General features: G+C 40.7%; 1 protein-coding gene across 1 annotated transcript in view; it reads left to right on the forward strand.

Annotated features, from left to right (window-relative positions):
- Positions 1 to 19,240, forward strand: part of ryr3 (ryanodine receptor 3) — a gene marked incomplete at its 5' end in the record, with an annotated part of 112,208 nt that overhangs the window by 27,318 nt on the left and 65,650 nt on the right. The window contains 16 exon segments of the mRNA XM_080514075.1: positions 252 to 364; positions 3,770 to 3,869; positions 4,057 to 4,150; positions 4,682 to 4,756; positions 6,114 to 6,270; positions 9,037 to 9,201; positions 10,491 to 10,612; positions 10,731 to 10,911; positions 11,323 to 11,458; positions 13,824 to 13,919; positions 14,032 to 14,150; positions 14,988 to 15,121; positions 15,232 to 15,473; positions 16,757 to 16,949; positions 18,033 to 18,249; positions 18,797 to 18,901. Of these exon segments, the coding sequence (XP_080370201.1) occupies positions 252 to 364; positions 3,770 to 3,869; positions 4,057 to 4,150; positions 4,682 to 4,756; positions 6,114 to 6,270; positions 9,037 to 9,201; positions 10,491 to 10,612; positions 10,731 to 10,911; positions 11,323 to 11,458; positions 13,824 to 13,919; positions 14,032 to 14,150; positions 14,988 to 15,121; positions 15,232 to 15,473; positions 16,757 to 16,949; positions 18,033 to 18,249; positions 18,797 to 18,901 (2,249 nt within the window).

The following is a 19,240-nucleotide window of genomic DNA, read 5'->3' on the forward strand; positions in this document are numbered from 1 at the left end:
AGAGAGCAGAAGTACTGCATTTGACATTTGAACTACAGACGGGCAAAAGGCAGTTTTTCAAGTGGAATTATTTCCTTCGCTCCTTTCAGCCTGTCGAAAGTTTGATGCTTTTTTGCTGCTCAGATGAGAGTCGCGTCAGCTTGAGAGAAGAGTGATGGGATGCATGCGACTCGTCGCTTGGTAGAGCTGCTCAACTTTACCGCTTCACCTGATCACACTTTTAATTGTCTGGAGTGTATTTGTGTCAACAGGAGAGGCTTGCTGGTGGACCATCCACCCTGCATCCAAGCAGAGATCAGAGGGAGAGAAAGTCCGCATCGGGGACGACCTGATTCTTGTCAGCGTGTCGACAGAAAGATACCTGGCAAGTGTTTTTTTTTCCACCACAGTGAAACTTTCAAAACCTTCCAAGTGAGCCCATTTACATCACAATGAAATCCAATAACTGGAAGTGCTTGGGTAATTCTAATGAATACATTTGAAAAATTAAATGCACTTCAGGCGTGCAATAATTGGAAATCTTTGATTCAAATGTTTCAGTCCATTATCAGATTAATATTTTTAATTATGTGCAAATAGAGTCACATAATACCTCTGGCCTGATGTTGTTGAATATAATGAGGTTTACAGTGTCTCAGCGTCACTTGTTCCAATGTTGGAGCTAATGGAACTTTATTTTAATTATCATGACATTGTTTGCCTTTCTCTGTATTCTGCTTACACTCAGATGTAAAAGAATGAAATCAGCATCATTAAGTGTACATATCAGTCTACATGCACAGAGACATTGGAGTGTTGGGGAGAAAGTTTAGTGTGCCGATCAAATCTTTCAACATCTCCAAAGTCGTGTTACCTGATAAAACATATTGAATCATATTGTTTGCATGGTCACGAATAACATCACTCATGATCTTTCTCCAGAAAATGAATAATGATCAGATTTTAGTTTGCATGTAGGTGGGCTTCATGATTGAGGAAAAAAAAGGTGTTATGACAAATAAAAATGCTGTTTAGATTTAGTCCCCATTGTCATATACAGATTGACAGACTTACATTTCATCCTAGTTTTTGCTGTTTAAATTCTATTAATATTTGCAATTTAAACAGCCAATTCTTACTCTGGTCACGAAAAAAGAGAGGACAAATACCCAGAAAGGTTGTTATTATGGTTTTAATAAGTCATTTATGTGTGTTCACCAGGGTGGCGTATCAGGTTAACAGTTGACCTTGAGAGTCTGGTACCAGGAAGGCTGTCTGACATAAAATCTGTTGTGGCAAAAACTGTAAAAGGAAATAACCTAATTTGCTAATGGAATAAATTATATAATTTTCCAAATGTATGGAGTTAATCGCTTGAAGTTGAGGAATTGCTATTACAAGCTGCACGCTCATTTCAATATCGTTATCCACTGTCAAGATCCACATGCAAACATTTTTCTTTCCATGTGAAACGGCATTCAATATCATTACTCTCATAGGAAGTCGTCAATATGAAGCAGACACTGTTCAGTTCAACATATATTTTCTTTGGCAGCATTCACAGATTGCACTCTCGTCTGATTTGCTTTGTACCGACATAATTAAACAGGGCACCTGCCGGGAAGCTGCTGTGATGCATGTTCTGTGACATATTGAGTACACATTTGTGTCCTTTTTTATGAGTTGGGGATTTATATATTGTATAAAGAGTCAATACATCAGCAGAAATTCTTCTGCTCTGCCGGCCATTTTCGGTCTGCAGGAAGGAGACTTCTGAAGACTTTTACATTACGTGTTTGGTCCGTTTGAAGCTCGCTTGTCCGTGCTGCATTCGGAAGTGAAACTACACAATAACTCATTTGGAATAAACCCATCCTGTCCACTTGTTTGGATGGCAGCATTCAGGCTTCCACGTATTGATGGCAGTCATGCTACAATCTGAACAATCCCGATAAATGTGAACACACATCAAAACCCTGGACTGGACAAAGAATGGACGCATCTGGAGAAAATCCACACAGAAAGGAATAATTAGAATCGATTAGTTAAATATAAGTATTTCATTAACAATTTAGGCTTGTGCTCATGCATGAATATTAACAGCGGATAATAGTTTCCAGTTTAATGTTGTATAACTTCTTAATTTCATTTGTCTGGTCTGTGTGTTTGATCTTTTGGGTCCTTTATGGTTTCCCTGGCAAATGTTTTCATCTTTGAACAGAACTCTCTGCCTCTGGTCTTGAATGAGAATCATATCAAATAGAAAAGGGAAGGGAAGGGGGGTTGTTTTGTGGGGAAAATGTGCCCCATATAGGAGTTATCAGTGTGTTTCGCTGTCTGTCTCGGAAAGTCCTCTGGAAAGTTCCACAGCAGTGGGATTACTTTGATATGCGTGTCAGCGCAGCCAACCTCAGAGTGACAAAGCAATTCGAGAGGAAAACTTGAGAACGTTACACCTCTATCTGTAATGAAAATCTGATTACCTGTAAAGCCCTCCTGTGCAGTTTCACTTTGAAAAAAATATTTTGTGATAGAACTCATCCATCTACTTGATGAGCTGAGCGTTAATGCCGTCTCTCATATGCAGAGCTGTACGTCCGACCTCAATTAACTTACTTGGTGAAGAGAGAGGCAGGGTTTGAAGAGGGATAGTGAGAGGCGGAGGAAGAGGCAGATAGAGAAAAGGCAAAAAAAAAAAAGGGAAGGACGGCGACGTGCCAGGTTGAGGAGAGCGAGCGGCTTTCAGAGGCTACTGCGACCCCACAGGGAGGAAAATGTGCAATTAAAGCAAACCTGGCACAGGGCCACGCTTTCACCTCCTCCCAGGGGAAATCTTCACCTGAAGTGCCCCAACACAAACTCTGTCTTTGGAGAAAAGGATGCACGATCAATTAAAGCTGAAGCAATCAGTGTTTTATTTCTGTGAAACAAGGACGTGACGTTTGATGTCTTTTTAGGACTTGAGCTCTGTGTGCACTCGGGCTGAATTATGCCAGGAGTTTCCCCTCCGCTTTGTATCTTGGGTTTAAACCTGCAAATGTCAGGGTGATAAAATTCATACATACACATATTAGGGAGGAAAAAGTGCAAGTCTTCACAGTTGCATTTTTATGGTCCTGTGTCATAGTGTGGTGTGCACTGAAATACACAATGTACTCCTCCCTGTAGAATGAAAACATTTTTTAAGAGAAAATGCAAAATGTATCTTCTTATATGGCTGAAGGATAAAGTTGTTATTTTTCATTCAATTCAGTGATGCCTCACCCTGACTGTGCAAACTAAATACTCATATTTTCTAAATAACGATAAACTCAATCAAACCAATAGTTAATGTAAACACTTGCAGGTACTGGGCCGGTTTGTTATTGCTAACCATGTGAAAAAATAAGTTGTTTGTCAGACTCTTTTCACATTTATTGGGCTATTAGAACAAGGGTTTTTTTTAAATCCAAAATATTGGACACATTTGTTCCGAAGTGTTTATGGTACAAATAAACAGACATCATTTAAAAGTTACTAAAAGCTACTCGAGGTTTGAGCTTCAACTCGTAGAAATGCTGTCTGTCAGGAAATGAGTAGCCGGATACAAAAGTGCATTATTTGTACATTACTACAAAGAAAAAACATTTATGCAGCATCGTTAAGCAGTTCTGGATATACATTTCTTCTAATTTCTTCCAAAATCCAATCCTGTTTGCAGTTTTCTTTCTCATGTCAGCGTTCCAGAACATCATTGTTTATCTACGTCGCCTAAACTTTTGTTTGAAGTATTTTGTCTTCTCTCTTCCAGCATCTCTCCATTTCCAATGGCAACATTCAGGTGGATGCCTCCTTCATGCAGACGCTGTGGAACGTCCAGCCAACTTGTTCTTCAGGGAACATGGCTGTCGGTGAGTTTGAGGGCGTAGATAAAAGCTTTTCCTCAAGTATTGCCACTAAATTTGATGTTGGAGTCCAAGATCTACACACACTAGACCTGTAAAAAAAAAAAAAAAAAAAAAAGGTCTTAGATGTTTTTCGATCAACTCTTGAGTTTGTGCAAAGGCTAATGAAAATCTCACTTTTTGTTGTTGTCAGGGTATTTGACTGGTGGCCACGTGATGCGTCTCTGTCATGGGCATGATGAGAGCTTGACCATCCCCGGAGCAGACAAGAGTGAAGAGGAGCAGAGGTCAGTGGCTCCGAAATTCTACTAAGTTCGCCAGACATTAATGGGAGGTGTGCATTCGCTCAGTCTGATATTGCACGACATTCATAAGTTGCTGCAGATTACATCACTTTATTGTAACTTTGATATCTTTTTTTTCTTGGCTAAATAACCTTAACATTTTGTAATTTAGAATCTCATTGTTTTTTTTCTTTTTTAGACTTTTTTGGGACTAAATTCAGTTTCTTGGCTAATTCTGCACATTGTGTGTTGTTTTGTCTTGCTTATACTTGTAATATTTTGTGTCTTCTACTTGGGTAAAGAATGTGAATACTTTTTTCACCTCTGTTTGATCCTTGCCTCTCGCCCCTCCCAATGTTAGAGTGAGGAATTCATATAATAGGTTTATACTGACGTCTCGCCCTGTTTTAGCAGTGACATATAATCGGGATTTCTATTGTTCTGCTGCTGTTCAGAATCCCTGTTTGTTTTGTTATTCTGTTTGTCAAAGTTCTGAAATAACTGCGGTCCCTGCCTGTGTCTTTGTACTCTCAGAAGAGTCAACTACGAGGCAGGAAAGGGAGCCTCAAAGGCCCGCTCTCTGTGGAGACTGGAGCCTCTCAGGATCAGGTAAAACCACACTTTAATGCACATGTTCACTGTTCCACAGACACCATCTGAATTAAAACCCTGACATAGATTTCACCCAGAAATACTGAAAAGACACAAAGTCCTATTTGAGTGGTGTAATTCGGAACAACAGAAAGAAAAGCTGCTTCCTGTATAAATGTCAGTTACACAGCTGTAGGTTATATATAGCTTCACCTCTCTGTGCTCTGAGCTGTCACTACCAATTAGTTGGCGGAGTCCTCCTGAATGTGAGGTTCTGAGTACCGTCCTTTTCAATCTACCGATCTTCTGTCTGTCACCCTCCTTCCCTCTTTCTTCTCCTTCCTTTCTTTAACTGGCCACCCACACAATTTCCCTCGCGGCATTTTGTCTACCAGCTCTGACTGGGACGCCTGTCAGAGTCTTTGAAAAGGCGCAGGTGTATTTATTATTAGGACACTTGATCTTCCTTTTGGCTTGGGAAAGAATTTCAAACATTTTTTTTTTCCTTCCTGGTGTTCATATTTCACTTTGGGTAAAAAAAACAAACAAAATAAACGTAACAAGCAAGACGAGGCAGTTTCAGAAACATGACAATTCATGAACATGAACAGTTACTAAAAACACAAAAGCACAATTTAAATGCAGCATTGCCAGAAGATTCATCAGTGTCTATTTAAATTAATAGAAAACTTTTGATAAAGATGATATTACTGTTTGATTTTTGTTTTTTGTTGGACTGATGCATGTAGTATACATAACATTTGATCCACATATTGTAAGAGTCACGCAAAAAAAGGTTGAACTACAATTCGATTTTTTTAATGAGTTGCTTCCTGATTGAATTGGAGTATTTTGGAGTACTTGAAGAATGTGACTTGAGTTCTATACTATTAACAATACAATATCATGGATGTTGTGTATATGTTAATCAAAACCTTACAAATATGAAATTCATTTTCCTGAATACATTTTTTTCTAACTATCAGTGCTTATTTTTGTGTCAACTCCATTCATTCCTCACAGCAAGCTTTTGTTTCAAGAGGCCTGATCTGATCCCAGGAGGCTTTGGACAAATATCAGGCCACACTCCAGGACAATCCATTGCAGGGCTAACACGCCGAGTGATCATGAGAACACCACATAGAAATAACTTAATTTGGACTTTAATCCAGGATTAGCGACAGTATTGTTAACCACTGCTCCACCGCACCACCCACATGTTTCGCATGTGATGTCAGTAGTTTAGTTATTTGCGTCATTATTCCATTAGAATCAGTGGGAAAATGCACCTGTTCACAGCTGCTCTGGTGATTGTAAGAAAAGTTCATATCTTGATTTTGAGTATAAGTATGTGACACCAGCTCTCTGTGTTTAGCTGGAGTGGTAGCCATATCCGATGGGGCCAGCCGTTTCGATTACGCCACCTCTCCACGGGTCATTATCTGGCTCTCACCAAAGATCGAGGACTGGTCCTGCAGGACGGAGAGAAGTCCGACACCAAGTCCACTGCTTTCTGCTTCAGGGCCTCCAAGGTCAGTGCCCCCCCCCCCCCCCCCCCCCCCCCACTGAATTGACATGATTTAGCTCATGAGCTCCCTTGAGCCAAGCAGTTACATCACCAGAAAACAGGGCGTTGTAAATACATTTTCTTAGTTAACTCGCCTCATTAAAAGAGGACTCAGAATAGCCTCCCCTGCATCCTCTGAATCAAAGCGTAAAAGTCCCGAGGCACGTCTGGAAGTGCTTAACGAGCTCATGCCTCGTGACCATAAATTGACCTTTTCACAGCGGCTGAACAAACCGCAATGTAAATGTTAGAGCAAACATTCCGCTTGTCCGCGTGCAGCAGGCTCGCAAACAGCCAACTTTGATTAGAAATTAAAGTGAAATTTACCATTACTGCCGCAGCATTTAAAGTGACTCTGATGCAATGAGAAGTTAAACAGGAGCTACTTTGTTCTTTCATTTACATTCCCTCACTTCTTTCAGTTACCATCGTCTTTTCTCTCACTCTCACTTTGATGAACTCTGCAGCGAGTATTCCCAGAATAATATCTTGCAACTAAAAATACCACGAGATAAAACTGCACACCGTTTACTTGAAATTTTAATTAAAAGCAGGTATTTGCTGGTGGTTAGAAATGCAGCGCTTGTAGAATGTGCTGCGGTAGGAAAAAGATGATATTGCAGGTTGCAGTTTATTTCATTCTGTTTCGTTAAGATACATAAAAAAGAGCAGATATCCCAAAATAGCCCAGGCACATTTGTTTAGGTTTAATATCCTTCTGACCTGTTGTCCAGATTTGAATTGTGAATCATGTTTTATTAAATATGTATGTAAAACAATAATATCATGAATGCCATTAAGATAATATTAATTACAACTAAATTACTCAAATGGGAAAAAAAAGCCTGTTTTATTCCCAACTGATCCCAAATAACAGGAAACATCACAACCTGTGAAGTAAGTTGTGACTTTATGTTTGTAGTTCAATGAGTTTCTGTGCAGAGTAAAATAATATTTCAGAACGTACAGTTTAAACTGTAAACTCTTCTCAAGCCACAGTCTATTTTAAGCTACATTATTGTTCTGAATATAAGACCGACGTTTTGTCCCCCTGGAAATAAGTCTAAAACAGTTAAGTTTGTCTAACATTCAGCTCCCGGTGTTATGCCGAGCTCTGCATTATAAGAGCAGCGGGGGTGTCAAAAATGAGAGAAACACACTGCGTTTGGATTCTGTCCACAAACATTCAACCAGTCAAACGCCAGTGAAATAATGATGACTTTATGATCATATGAGTGATGGATAGCCAGCTGCAGGTGTTGAGCTGTTCTAAAAAGTCTTTAAAATGCTCCATGTCAAATGATTTGACTGACAGTAGGAATGATGCACTATGGGAGGATTAGGTGGAACTGGAGCTTTGAATAGTGATGTAGGAGATCTGTGTAGAGTAGAGGGTTTACTCTTGCCCAGCATCACATTGCAAAGTGTTGAAATGACAAAGAACACATTACAGTAAAAAAAAAAAGAAAAAAAAAAGCCTGTTCTTACTGTTCTCATTAGAGGTTGCAGAGTCTTACTCAGAGACGCATTAAAGATTCACATTGGAGAAGTTGTTCATAACAGATTTTGTAAATAAGGGTATTAACAATAAATCTTGGTATTTGAAGGTTACCATTTTACTGGTCCGGTTCATCTGAGTGATTGAATTGGGCTGTATGTGGTGCCTGAACTGACAAGTGGATGATGTAACTGTTGTACACTGTATCGATCTGTTAAGCACATTTCAAAATGTGAGCTACAGCTGTTTAAATGATTGTTTTCTTGTTTTTTTAGTTTATTTTTGAAAGTAAAAATAATGTCTTCATAGCCTGCAAGATCTATTTTAAAATGTAAGCCTTGTAAAAAGCTGGTACTGTGGGATGTTTGGACTGCCGTAAATACATTTACTGTATTTGTGTATTTAGTTTGTGAAGGAGCACTGATCACTCAAAAAAAAAAAAAAAAAATAGTAAAAGAAGGACGCCTTGACAAAAGGAGGGAAAATTCTCCTCCTATAATCCCCCAGTAAAACGCGTCTTCCCTGTAGCTCATATTTATAGAATTATCTTCAGCTGATTTCTTGGATTTACAGTTTGTTGAGTAAGCCGTCTCGATCGCCACATAAAGCGCCGTGTGCCTGGAGTCACCTTGATGGAGCACCACATTGTTCCTGTGGATATTCTTTTATCTACAGTAGCCAGAGTTTAGAGGTCTTCTGAGTCCTACTGGTGTCCGAGGCTTTACAATATTTTACAGACTTATCATACTTCTGACACTGTAGTTTGAGTGCCCTTGTAGTAATCACTTCTGGTGGGACACTTAGACATTGTACAGGATCTAAGCACTAAAGCATCTTTCAAAAAATGAATATATATATATTTTTTAATTGCCATTGCCATTTTCCGTATAATAATGCCACACCAGCCACCTGAGCTAGTCAGTCCTTGTATCTAAGAAGGTCAACACTTTGCCATGTTGAACATCGTCATTAATATGTTCCCCACTACTTTTCTGTCGACTACAATCAGCTGCATCACTCTATCTCTGCTCTGCCAGAAATGTAACGAAGGTAATGAGGCCAGCGGCAGACTCCTGGCAGGCCAATGAATGTGTTCTCCTTAACCTGCCTCCCTGATTACATTGACTCACAATATATCTTCATTTGTCATTCATATTTCTTGTGCTAGTGTGGATTCAGTGTTTCTGTGGCCGTGCTCATGTTGATGTGCTTTTCACATTGCGAACACAACAGGAGAAGGTCGAGTCCGGCCCGAAGAGGGACATCGACGGCATGGGAGTGCCTGAGATCAAGTACGGAGACTCGATGTGCTTTGTCATGCACATGGATACGGGCCTGTGGCTGTCCTACCTGGCGCCTGACGCCAAATCGTCTCGTCTCGGTCCCTTGAAAAGAAGGGTAAACATTACAAGAGTCATAAAAGTATTTTCAGTCACTGCTGCAAGGCCTGTTTAATGAGTTTCGAAGCAACAGATAATGCAGGACAGAGGACCTCACTTCTATCATACATTTTTACTGTTTTTAACAGTCTGATAGCAAAAATGTGATTTCCATTCATGTACACTTGCTCACGTCATGGACAGTGGACCGTGCTGCCATGCAAGGTGCTTGCACACAGTCAATCTTGCCCAAGGACACATGATGCTGGGAATCGACCTGCCAATTAAAACAATTGGAAGACAAGCCGCTCTATGTCTGCACCACATGCACAGTACTAATCACAACCAATATAACCAGTAGGACATGTGAACTAAACCTTTATTTTCCTCTCACCCTGAAAACTGTGAATACAAACGACTGAGCCCTCCTCTGTAGACACTTCCACCCGTCACACACACACACAAGGCAGTGACCTGTTTAAATGTGATAATGGGCCACATAGAGGGTGACAGTTAGTTTGGGGTGATACGGGAGGATTATGGCGGCACACAGATGCTGCTCACTACTGGGCATGTATCCAGGGACAGCAAACAACCTGGTGCCGGCGCCAGACAGTCCACGCAGCCGTGGCAGCATGCCAGTGCACCTGACGGGTTAGAGGTGATGGTCAGTTCACACTCAGCATCCTCCTCCTTGGCTCCCTCCTCTGATTATGCTGTTTGATTAGGGCGAGTCAAATTTCATTGAGCTTTCACAGGAACAGGTTACATTCTGACGTGTTTCTTTTTCGCTTGTGGGTTGCAGAAAGCGCAGTGATAACTAAGCAACCACACGAGAGGAAGTGTTGTTGTATTGAATATCGGCCTGGCAGTGATTCGGTTGTAGGCATGAGGTTGGATGCGGAAGATAATTACAGGCGTGCTAATATTTAGTACACTAACATGACTTTGAGTGTGCCACAACTTTTATGCATTTACAGTCTCATAGCAGTCTCATAGCATGAATTGTGCTGCCATTAAAAAAGGTTAGTATGCTGCATATCAGATCTGTATTACCATATTTTAACATTACCCTCAGATGCATAGTCATATGCTTACCTATAAGCATGCATTCATCAGCAATCGTCTGAAACTAGAGGGAAAAAAAACATTGTTATCAGTTTTGATAATGTTGAAACACCTGTCAGGCACATTTATACATATAAATCTCAAATTGTACAAAGAACTTCAGCAACTTAAACAACAGTCCCCTGGTTGTGTGGTCTATTTTTTTTATTTTTTATTATTAATGTCTTTACTTTGATCCAGGCCTGCCTACATACTGAAGGCCACATGGACGACGGTCTCATCCTCCAGCGCTGTCAGCACGAGGAGTCTCGGGCTGCACGCATCATCCGTAACACCACTTTCCTCTTCACCAACTTCATCAAGTAAGGACAGAGCGGTGTGGGGAAATATTCTCTGCCTCACACAAAGAGACAGCATCATTCGCAACCTGTCCTGTTTAAATTTTTGTTCCATTCTTGATCCTCGCCCATATTTTCCCAGGGCTTTGGACAGCACTGCCGCGGGTGAATCTATGGCGGTCGCCGGTTATGTTGAAGAGGTGCTGCAGACACTGAACGACCTGATCGAGTACTTCAAGCAGCCCGATTCAGAGCTGGAACATGAGGAAAAACAGTGTCTGCTCCGGTCACTCATCAAACGTCAAGACCTCTTCAAAGAGGAGGTGGGAGCGGGCCATGTGTAGCATTTATCTCGAGGAACAAAACGCAGATAAATTAACAGTTGGCAAACTAAAGAATTTAGCCAGAACAACCTAATTTTACATCAGTTAATATATATTCAGTTCAATCAATTCACTCTTTGAGGAAGCTGACTCCACATGTTGATGTTTGGACTATGAAGTTTATCCACTTTAAGATAATTAAAGTGTATGATGTATGTATGTAAATTGACGAAAAATAACCACATCAGTCTTAGATAATGGGGAAAGGAGTGTAGGCTTATAATGTCATGGGATGTCAGCTCTAATCAAAGCATTAATACATTTACAATTTATGTAACACATGCATATTTATAATGTAATGCAATATATTACATTATGTTCATGTTAATATATTTCTGTTTATTTTTTCAGGGTATGCTGACCCTCCTGTCCAAATGCATTGACCGGATGAACTTGTATAACAGTGCAGCTCACTTCGGCGAGATGGCCGGAGAGGAGGCAGGTGCCGCTTGGAAAGACATTCTTAACCTCCTCTATGAACTTTTAGGTAAGGAGTGAGAACCGAGGAATCACACGTGATGCACATCTTCTTTGACCATGGTTTGACTCCACAGTGACGGGCAGTTCAAATATTCCCTCAGTGTCTCCCACTAATCCCCCTCATCCTTCACACTTTGCACTCTTTATCTCCTCTTGTTCTGCCTGTGCTGTTTCTTTCTCTTTTTTTTTTTTACCCACCTGCTCTTCTATACTTTTCTCTGCTACATGGAACAGCTGGAAGCCTTCACATGGCAATTATCTATATATATATGTATATTTGTGACAAAGTCATGAAGAGAGAATTTCTGCTCTCGTTCAGGTCATATCCATTTGTGAAGGTAATGTGGTCATATCCCAAAGCATGGAGCTGAATGGAGGAAAGATAGCATCATTATCAAAATGCCTGCTTTCCCAAGTGCTGGCATTATCGCCTTTTCTCTAGTCTTCATATTGAGGCCAGAAAAGCTGGAGCCTCGACCCTGAAAAGTTGTATTTTGGACAACTTGCTCTTGTGTAGTTTGGATTGCTGTCGTCTGAGCACTCCCATCAACAGCCTCCCCTCGGCTCACCTTGACTGTCCTTATATTCATCATCACCTCTCCTGCATGTGCTCCGACATGCACAGACCGTATTCACACTGACAAACACACCCCTCTGAGCACGCTTCAGCATTTCCCACAGAGGGGTCACCCCCAAGGATACAGGAGGCAGGCTGGTGAAGCAGACTTTCCTTGATGAATTGTGGGTGGGCTTGGTTTGCTCCTGTCTTGCTACGGGGGAGGTCAGAACTTTAAAGTTAGTGGTGGTTATTTGCTTAAATGGTCAACTTGTCTGTTGAATGGTGAGAACATGGACAGAATATAGCTTCAGTGTGTCGATGACAGGATTTTCACTTGTTATCAATCGATCAATCAATCGATCAATCACTCAATCGATCAATCAATCAATCAATCAATCAATCAATCAATCAATCAATCAATCAGTCTATATTTATGCAACTCTTGTGACAAAATACAATATATATTAAACAAGTGTAAAATAATGAAGCAATAAAGTAAAACAAATCCATACATAATCATTAATAGTATATGAAGACAAGAAAATAAGGACTATACTGTAAAAAAAAACAACAACTTTAAATCAAAATAAATCAAATAGATTGATCCATGGGTAAGGGATTTATAAATGCCTAATCCTGCAGACATGAGGTCTCTAAAAGGCTCATGAAAAAATCATGCCTGATAAATAGGCTGAAAAATCCTTAAATATATTCATGAACTCATGATATATTTTTTTATGAAACAACAGAAACAATTCTGAAACGAGCAGGTACCCAATTTAAAGAGGCTGGCTGCCCAACCTGGCTGCCTGCCATTTAAACAGCCAAAAATCTACCCTGCCATCAGAGTCAAAGCCTCTCACATGTAGAAAGTTTGAAAAGCAGCTGTTACAAGTTCTTCCTCAGCATATTGAGGTTGGCTACTTAAATTGTGTAATTTTAAATATTTGAATTTTTGATGAGAGAAATATGATTCTTCCTTTATAAAGATTTGTGATCACCTGTTAAAAAATCTCCAGTGTTACCACTGTGACATCCTGGTGAACATGCATAGGTGCTAAATTAATACATTTGAAGGAATATACTATGCTGCAATGCATTGCTATCATTCTGTCATCATGCTGAGAGAAACTATAAATGGAGTAATTTCAAACCATAAAAACTAATTATAATTTTTGTGCCGGAGGTGATGAAGTGAGGGTCATTGGGGAGTTCCTCTAATTGGAATCCTTTATTACATCATCGCCATTATTTTTTTAAGCTTTGTGCTCAGTGTATTCTTCGACGAGTATAACTTGATAATCTGTATGCTAATTTAAGTTGTAGTTTCAAGTCTGTGGTCTGTGGAGCCGCAACTTCTCCCCTTTGTGTCTGACCTTTAACTTCACATTAACATCACCCTCAGTGAGCATCTGTGCCCTCGACTGGTGGCGTGGCTCTTCCCACGTGTTCGGATTGAATCACAGCTTTTCCAGAATCAAAGGAGATTAGACACTCATCAGTATTCCTTTGGCACAAAGTGCTGCTAAATTGTTTTACTTGCATTATCAGTCTAGTGTCGCTGAATCCAAGTGGTGAAAAATTAGGCAGTAAAGTAATGAGCAGACTTCTTAATGTTACCACAGAGGAAAGACACAGTGCAACACACCTCTGCTTTTAGGAAGGCAAGGAGTGCCTGAATCATAGATTCGTCAAATTTTGATATGTCACAAATTCATTCACCACTTAGATGCGTCTGTTTGACTAATTTTAAATAGTATGCATTGTGTCTAAACTGTGTCCACATTTTGTGAAACCTTTGTTTCTCGTGAAGCTTCACTGATTCGTGGCAACAGAAACAACTGCACTCAGTTCTCCCGGAAATTAGACTGGCTGGTCAGCAAACTGGAGCGACTTGAATCTTCATCAGGTATCGTGGCTGCAATAAATAATTTCTACACTGATTTTACGACGTCGTCTCCTGATGATTTGTTTGATCCAAAAATGGGAAATATTTTGTATAACCACCCCCCCTCCCCTAGGAATCCTGGAAGTCCTTCACTGCATCTTGGTAGAAAGCCCAGAGGCTCTGAACATCATCCAGAGAGGGCACATTAAATCCATCATCTCTCTGCTTTACAAGCATGGACGCAACCACAAGGTGGGCACAAACACTGCGTGATGTCAGAGTAATATCTTAAATATCAGACAAATGTGTTTTTGACCGGGAGGTCTTTGGCTTTTGATGTAAGGCCCTCAATTTCAGCTAAATGGTCCAGTAGACCTTTGGTTCCAGATGTGTGTTTTACATGGCTGAATGGCAGCGTACACCCTGGATGGATTATTTGTTTATTACAAGGCCAGGATGCACGCGCTCACACAAGGCTACAGAACACAGGGGTGCTGAGTTTGCTTGAGTTTGGAATGCTGTGATGATCGAATTTGATATCGAGTTCACTTTCAGAGTAGATGAAAGCTCCATCTATTAGATAACTCTGAAGACTTTTCCATGACCTTATTTAAGAAAAACGTTTGAAGTTGTTTTCTCAAAGAACTCCTATGGATCGAAGAATTATCCTTCAAAGGGCAGCTTGTGTGCTTTGAGAACATTTCATTCTTGATTAAAGAAATTGAATCAGTTTGTACTTTTCAGACCCGCGTCTGAGCTTCTCCTGAAGCGAGGGCAGTTCTGTTGGTTTGGCACCTCTGTTTACAGAGAGGGTTGGTATGTCTGTCTACTAATATTTACACTGTAAACTGCACCAGGCGTGACAGGGCATCCTCGTAAATAACAGCTGCGAATCATGAGTGGCAGGTGGAAGGTCCTGCTGACCTGGAGACACTTTGTGTCTTTAAGGAGTATCTTGCCTGCATGACTGATTATTTACCAAAGATAACAAGGTGTAGCTTTTTATTTCCTTGTGCATGAATGATCCTTTTGATTAGATCAAAAAACAAAGTGTCTGACATAAGTGCTAATTTGTTGTTTTCCCATCAGATTCTGGATGTCCTGTGTTCCCTCTGTGTTTGCAATGGAGTCGCTGTGCGAGCCAATCAGAATCTGATCTGTGACAACTTGCTTCCCAAGAGGGACCTGCTGCTGCAGACTCGACTGGTCAATGACGTGCAGAGGTAAAGAACAGCGCAAACTCAGTTAGTGATCACAAACATTTGAAGAATAAACCCTATTTGAGGCTGAAACATGTGAGGCTGCAGGATAATTTTTTCCTTCATCCTTCCAGTATGAGGCCAAACATCTTCCTGGGTATGGCAGAGGGATCAGCTCAGTATAAGAAGTGGTATTTTGAGCTGGTCATTGACCAGGTCGACCACTTTGTAAATGGAGAGCCGACTCACCTGAGAGTGGGCTGGGCCAACGCGAAAGGCTACGCTCCGTACCCCGGTGGAGGAGAGGGGTGGGGAGGAAACGGCGTTGGGGATGATCTGTTCTCCTACAGCTTTGATGGGCTTCATCTCTGGTCAGGTAAGAGTCTCAGCTTGAGATTTGCCATGGGCTGGTTTCATGGGTTGGCAGCACTGTGGTGCTTTACAGGAAGAAGTTCCTTTTGTGCAGGAAATAGAATATACATAATCTGTGTGTGCATGGGTTTTCTTGGGGTACTGTGGCTTTGTCTCTCACTTCAAGGACATGCAAGTTGATTGGTCTCTGTATTATTGGCCCGTGGTGTGAGGGATTGTGTGTCTCTGTGTTTAGTCCTGTAACTATGAAATAGACTTCTCAAAATGTCTCTATACCATTTGTAGGTGCTTGGGGATTCTTTCACCTGCATAGATTGCAAGAAGACAACTGTCAAGTCTTTCTTGGACAGTTTATGACTGATGTCAGCAACGAAGACTAATGTGAAAGCATTATTCTCAGCTTAATTTGGAGTGTTGCTTATTTTGCATGACAAAACTCATTGTGTTTTATATTTGCATTTCATATGGATTTAGTTTTTAGCTTTGCTTGTTTTGGGCTCTTTTTGAAATCCCTATGAGGCAAACCAAAAAACAATGTGCAAGTAAAAGCTTATTCATTTTTTTTGTGGGCTAGATATTCCTCGCATTATTTGAACAAGCTAAATAACCAAATCCCAATCTGAGGCGAGCAGGTTTTAGCTGAAATTGATGTCGGTTTTTTCCTGTAACACACACAAAAAAAGAAAGGACATATGGAGGGACTTTGCCCTGAAAGAACTGTGAATAATGCAGCAGCCTGCTGTCCACTCTCTAGGCTGCTTTTTACTTTTCACATACAGCGAAGGACACAGTGCTGACACTGACGTGAAAGTCTCCCGTCCAACCTGCACAGAACAGACTGAGTGCTTCACTGCGCCTCCTTTATATCTCCTGAAAAGCCTTACACCTTATCTAATGTCAGGCCTTTTATTGGAGCTTCAGCTTATTGCAGATTTGCTTTGTGTCTTCTTTAGAGAGGAAGGAACTCGTCAGAAGTTGGGAATTGTATTACCAGTTATTGGCTTGGCGCTGTGAGGCTTAAAGTCCTATTAGTCTCTTTATTCTCTGCTCTTACCCTGTCAGCATTACACTAATATCGACCGTCTAACTTTTTAAATCTGCTAAAATACTCATCACCGCCCAACATCCATTCCACGTCTTTCCTTTTAAAGCCAATCTCGCCCCTCTCTCCAGCTCTCTGCTCCCCTTCTCCCCTCCTGGCTGATCATCCTGCCCTAAATTTGCAATGACTTTGCAGCCGGAACAACCATCCATCGTCCCTTTCCGTCTCTGCCTGATGTTGTCTAGGTCGTATCCCGAGGGCCGTGGCCTCCATTAACCAGCACCTGCTGAACTCAGACGACGTTGTCAGCTGCTGTCTGGATTTGGGCGCTCCCAGCATGTCCTTCAGGATCAACGGGCAGCCTGTCCAGGGCATGTTCGAGGACTTCAACACAGACGGGTTCTTCTTCCCTGTCGTCAGCTTCTCTGCAGGTGTCAAGTAAGGCTCTGAATTCATTATGAGCAGAATAAATCGGGAAGAAACTACCAACAGAGATGCTTGCTTTTATTTATTTTTTTTGTTGCCGAGACAAATGAAAGTGTCTCCCCTTATTAGTTTACATAAAAAAAGCCCCGCTGTGATGGTAAATAAAAGCTTACTCAACCATAGTATAAATGTAATGTCTACCGTTCCAGCTTTAGACCGTATTAATGTCTCTCCCTGGTTTTATTTGCCTGTTTATTTCCTGTTCCATAAAAACCGCAAATACCCCCCACCCCCCTCCACCCCCAAAAAAGAAAAAAAAAGAAAAACATTAAAGATGACTAAAAGCTGAATACTTGTGCCAAAAAATAGGAAATAAGTCTAACAAAGGGGGTTTGTGTAACATTGAAGATCTAACATTCAGTGGCGGATACAAAATAGCCACAGGCACTGGATGTCATTTTAAAAAAGCTGTTCAAAGGCTTTATAATGCTGCATCTCAGAAATTTTTGATAGCAGCGAAGATGACGTTATACGTGAGGAGCAGGCAGAACCAGAACTTGAGTGACAATAGCTGAAGCAGCAAAACCAGCGAGGCAGGAGAGCCATGTGAGGAATAGACTGAAGACACTAGAGAATGTCTGTAACACAACGTGAGGAAGAAGAAACATCTAGTGAGTTTGGTAAAGTTACACTGTTGACCGTATTGATACCTCATAGCGTTACAAGCAGCAGTTTGACTCCATGTGTTTTTAGTATCTTTATTTTAGAAAATACAATTAATTTATTTCAGAATTTGTTTTTAGAATACTGAAAAAAATTTGTAGTCTTATAGTCATCATCCATGGTTTTATATGTGTACCTATGTGATATAGTTGCATTGGATTATATAAACATACTTAGTTATTTATCATCAGTTAAAAAAACATATGCAGCTCTGCCTAGATATGATTTTACATCTCATTGTAGGCCTGCTATCATTTAGTAACAAAGTATTAGCTACATTTACATTTCAGTGAAATAAATAAATCTTAAAAAGATAAGTGAAGGATGTGAATTACGCACCACCATCCAGTGTTTTCTACTTTCTCGTCTCAGGGTGCGCTTTCTGCTGGGTGGACGACACGGTGACTTCAAGTTCTTGCCGCCCGCCGGTTACTCCCCATGCTATGAGGCCCTGCTGCCCAAAGAGAAGATGCATGTGGAGCCGGTGAAGGAGTACAAGAGGGACCATGAGGGGGTTCGTGATCTTCTGGGAACCACCCAGTTCCTTTCTCAGGCCTCCTTCATTCCCACTCCTGTTGACACCAGCCAGGTAAGAAGCTGAGTCATAAGATACAGCCAAGAAAAATGTATGAATCACTGCAGGGCAGATGTGAGTGTGACTGTGTTGATTATACAGAAAAATGCCAGTCATGGGTGTTGTGGGTTTGATCAACCCTGATAGAGTTTGACACGATTGCCTTATTCACATATTTGTGACAATTTGTTTCATTTTAACCGTTGCAATTAAAATGTTTGAAGTATTTCAATCTCTCAGAAAACTCACAACTGACATAGACTGGGGGAATTGTCTTTATTTAACACTGTTCTACTCCTATTTATTTGTTATTTGATAGAGAAAGGTAAAATATGTTGCTTTTCAAGTCATCAGGAGGAATCAGGAATTTCCCAACTGAGAGTTACTTAATGTTCAGCAAAGGCCCTGAAGTACACATGCAAATTGGGTTCTGACTTGCAACTTCAGTAACAAACTTTGTACAATCCCCAGGAATGAAACCACAGCAAAATAGAAGAAAGAAAGATATGTTCACTCGTCAGCCCATTTGAATGTGCCATTGGTTTCTCTTCTCGCTCTGCAGATTGTTCTTCCTCCTCATCTGGACAACATCCGGGACAAGTTGGCAGAAAACATCCATGAACTGTGGGGGATGAATAAGATTGAACTGGGCTGGACGTACGGCAAGGTAATCATGAAATACACTATCGAGCAAGTATCCTCCCAATACACTGTGTAATCTTTGGGTCCCTCTCAAAATATTGCTCTTTGGAAAATCGGTTTCTCCAAACATTGACACAAGATTTCCCAAAACCAAATCTAAGACTTGGGACAATGACTCTGAAGATTAGATTAATTGACTCAGACACCTATAATGACTGGAAAACCTTTGATTGAGCACATTTTTCATCCCGACAGCAGTGCACTGTGCAGGCTTGTTCAGACATACTTTTTATGTCGTTACCATGCCAGTTCTTCAAGTAATGTACAATAAAACTATTTGTCTGACATCATAACAGGAGCAAGT

This window comes from Blennius ocellaris (assembly GCF_963422515.1).
Source record: "Blennius ocellaris genome assembly, chromosome: 18".
Lineage (NCBI taxonomy): Eukaryota > Metazoa > Chordata > Actinopteri > Blenniiformes > Blenniidae > Blennius > Blennius ocellaris.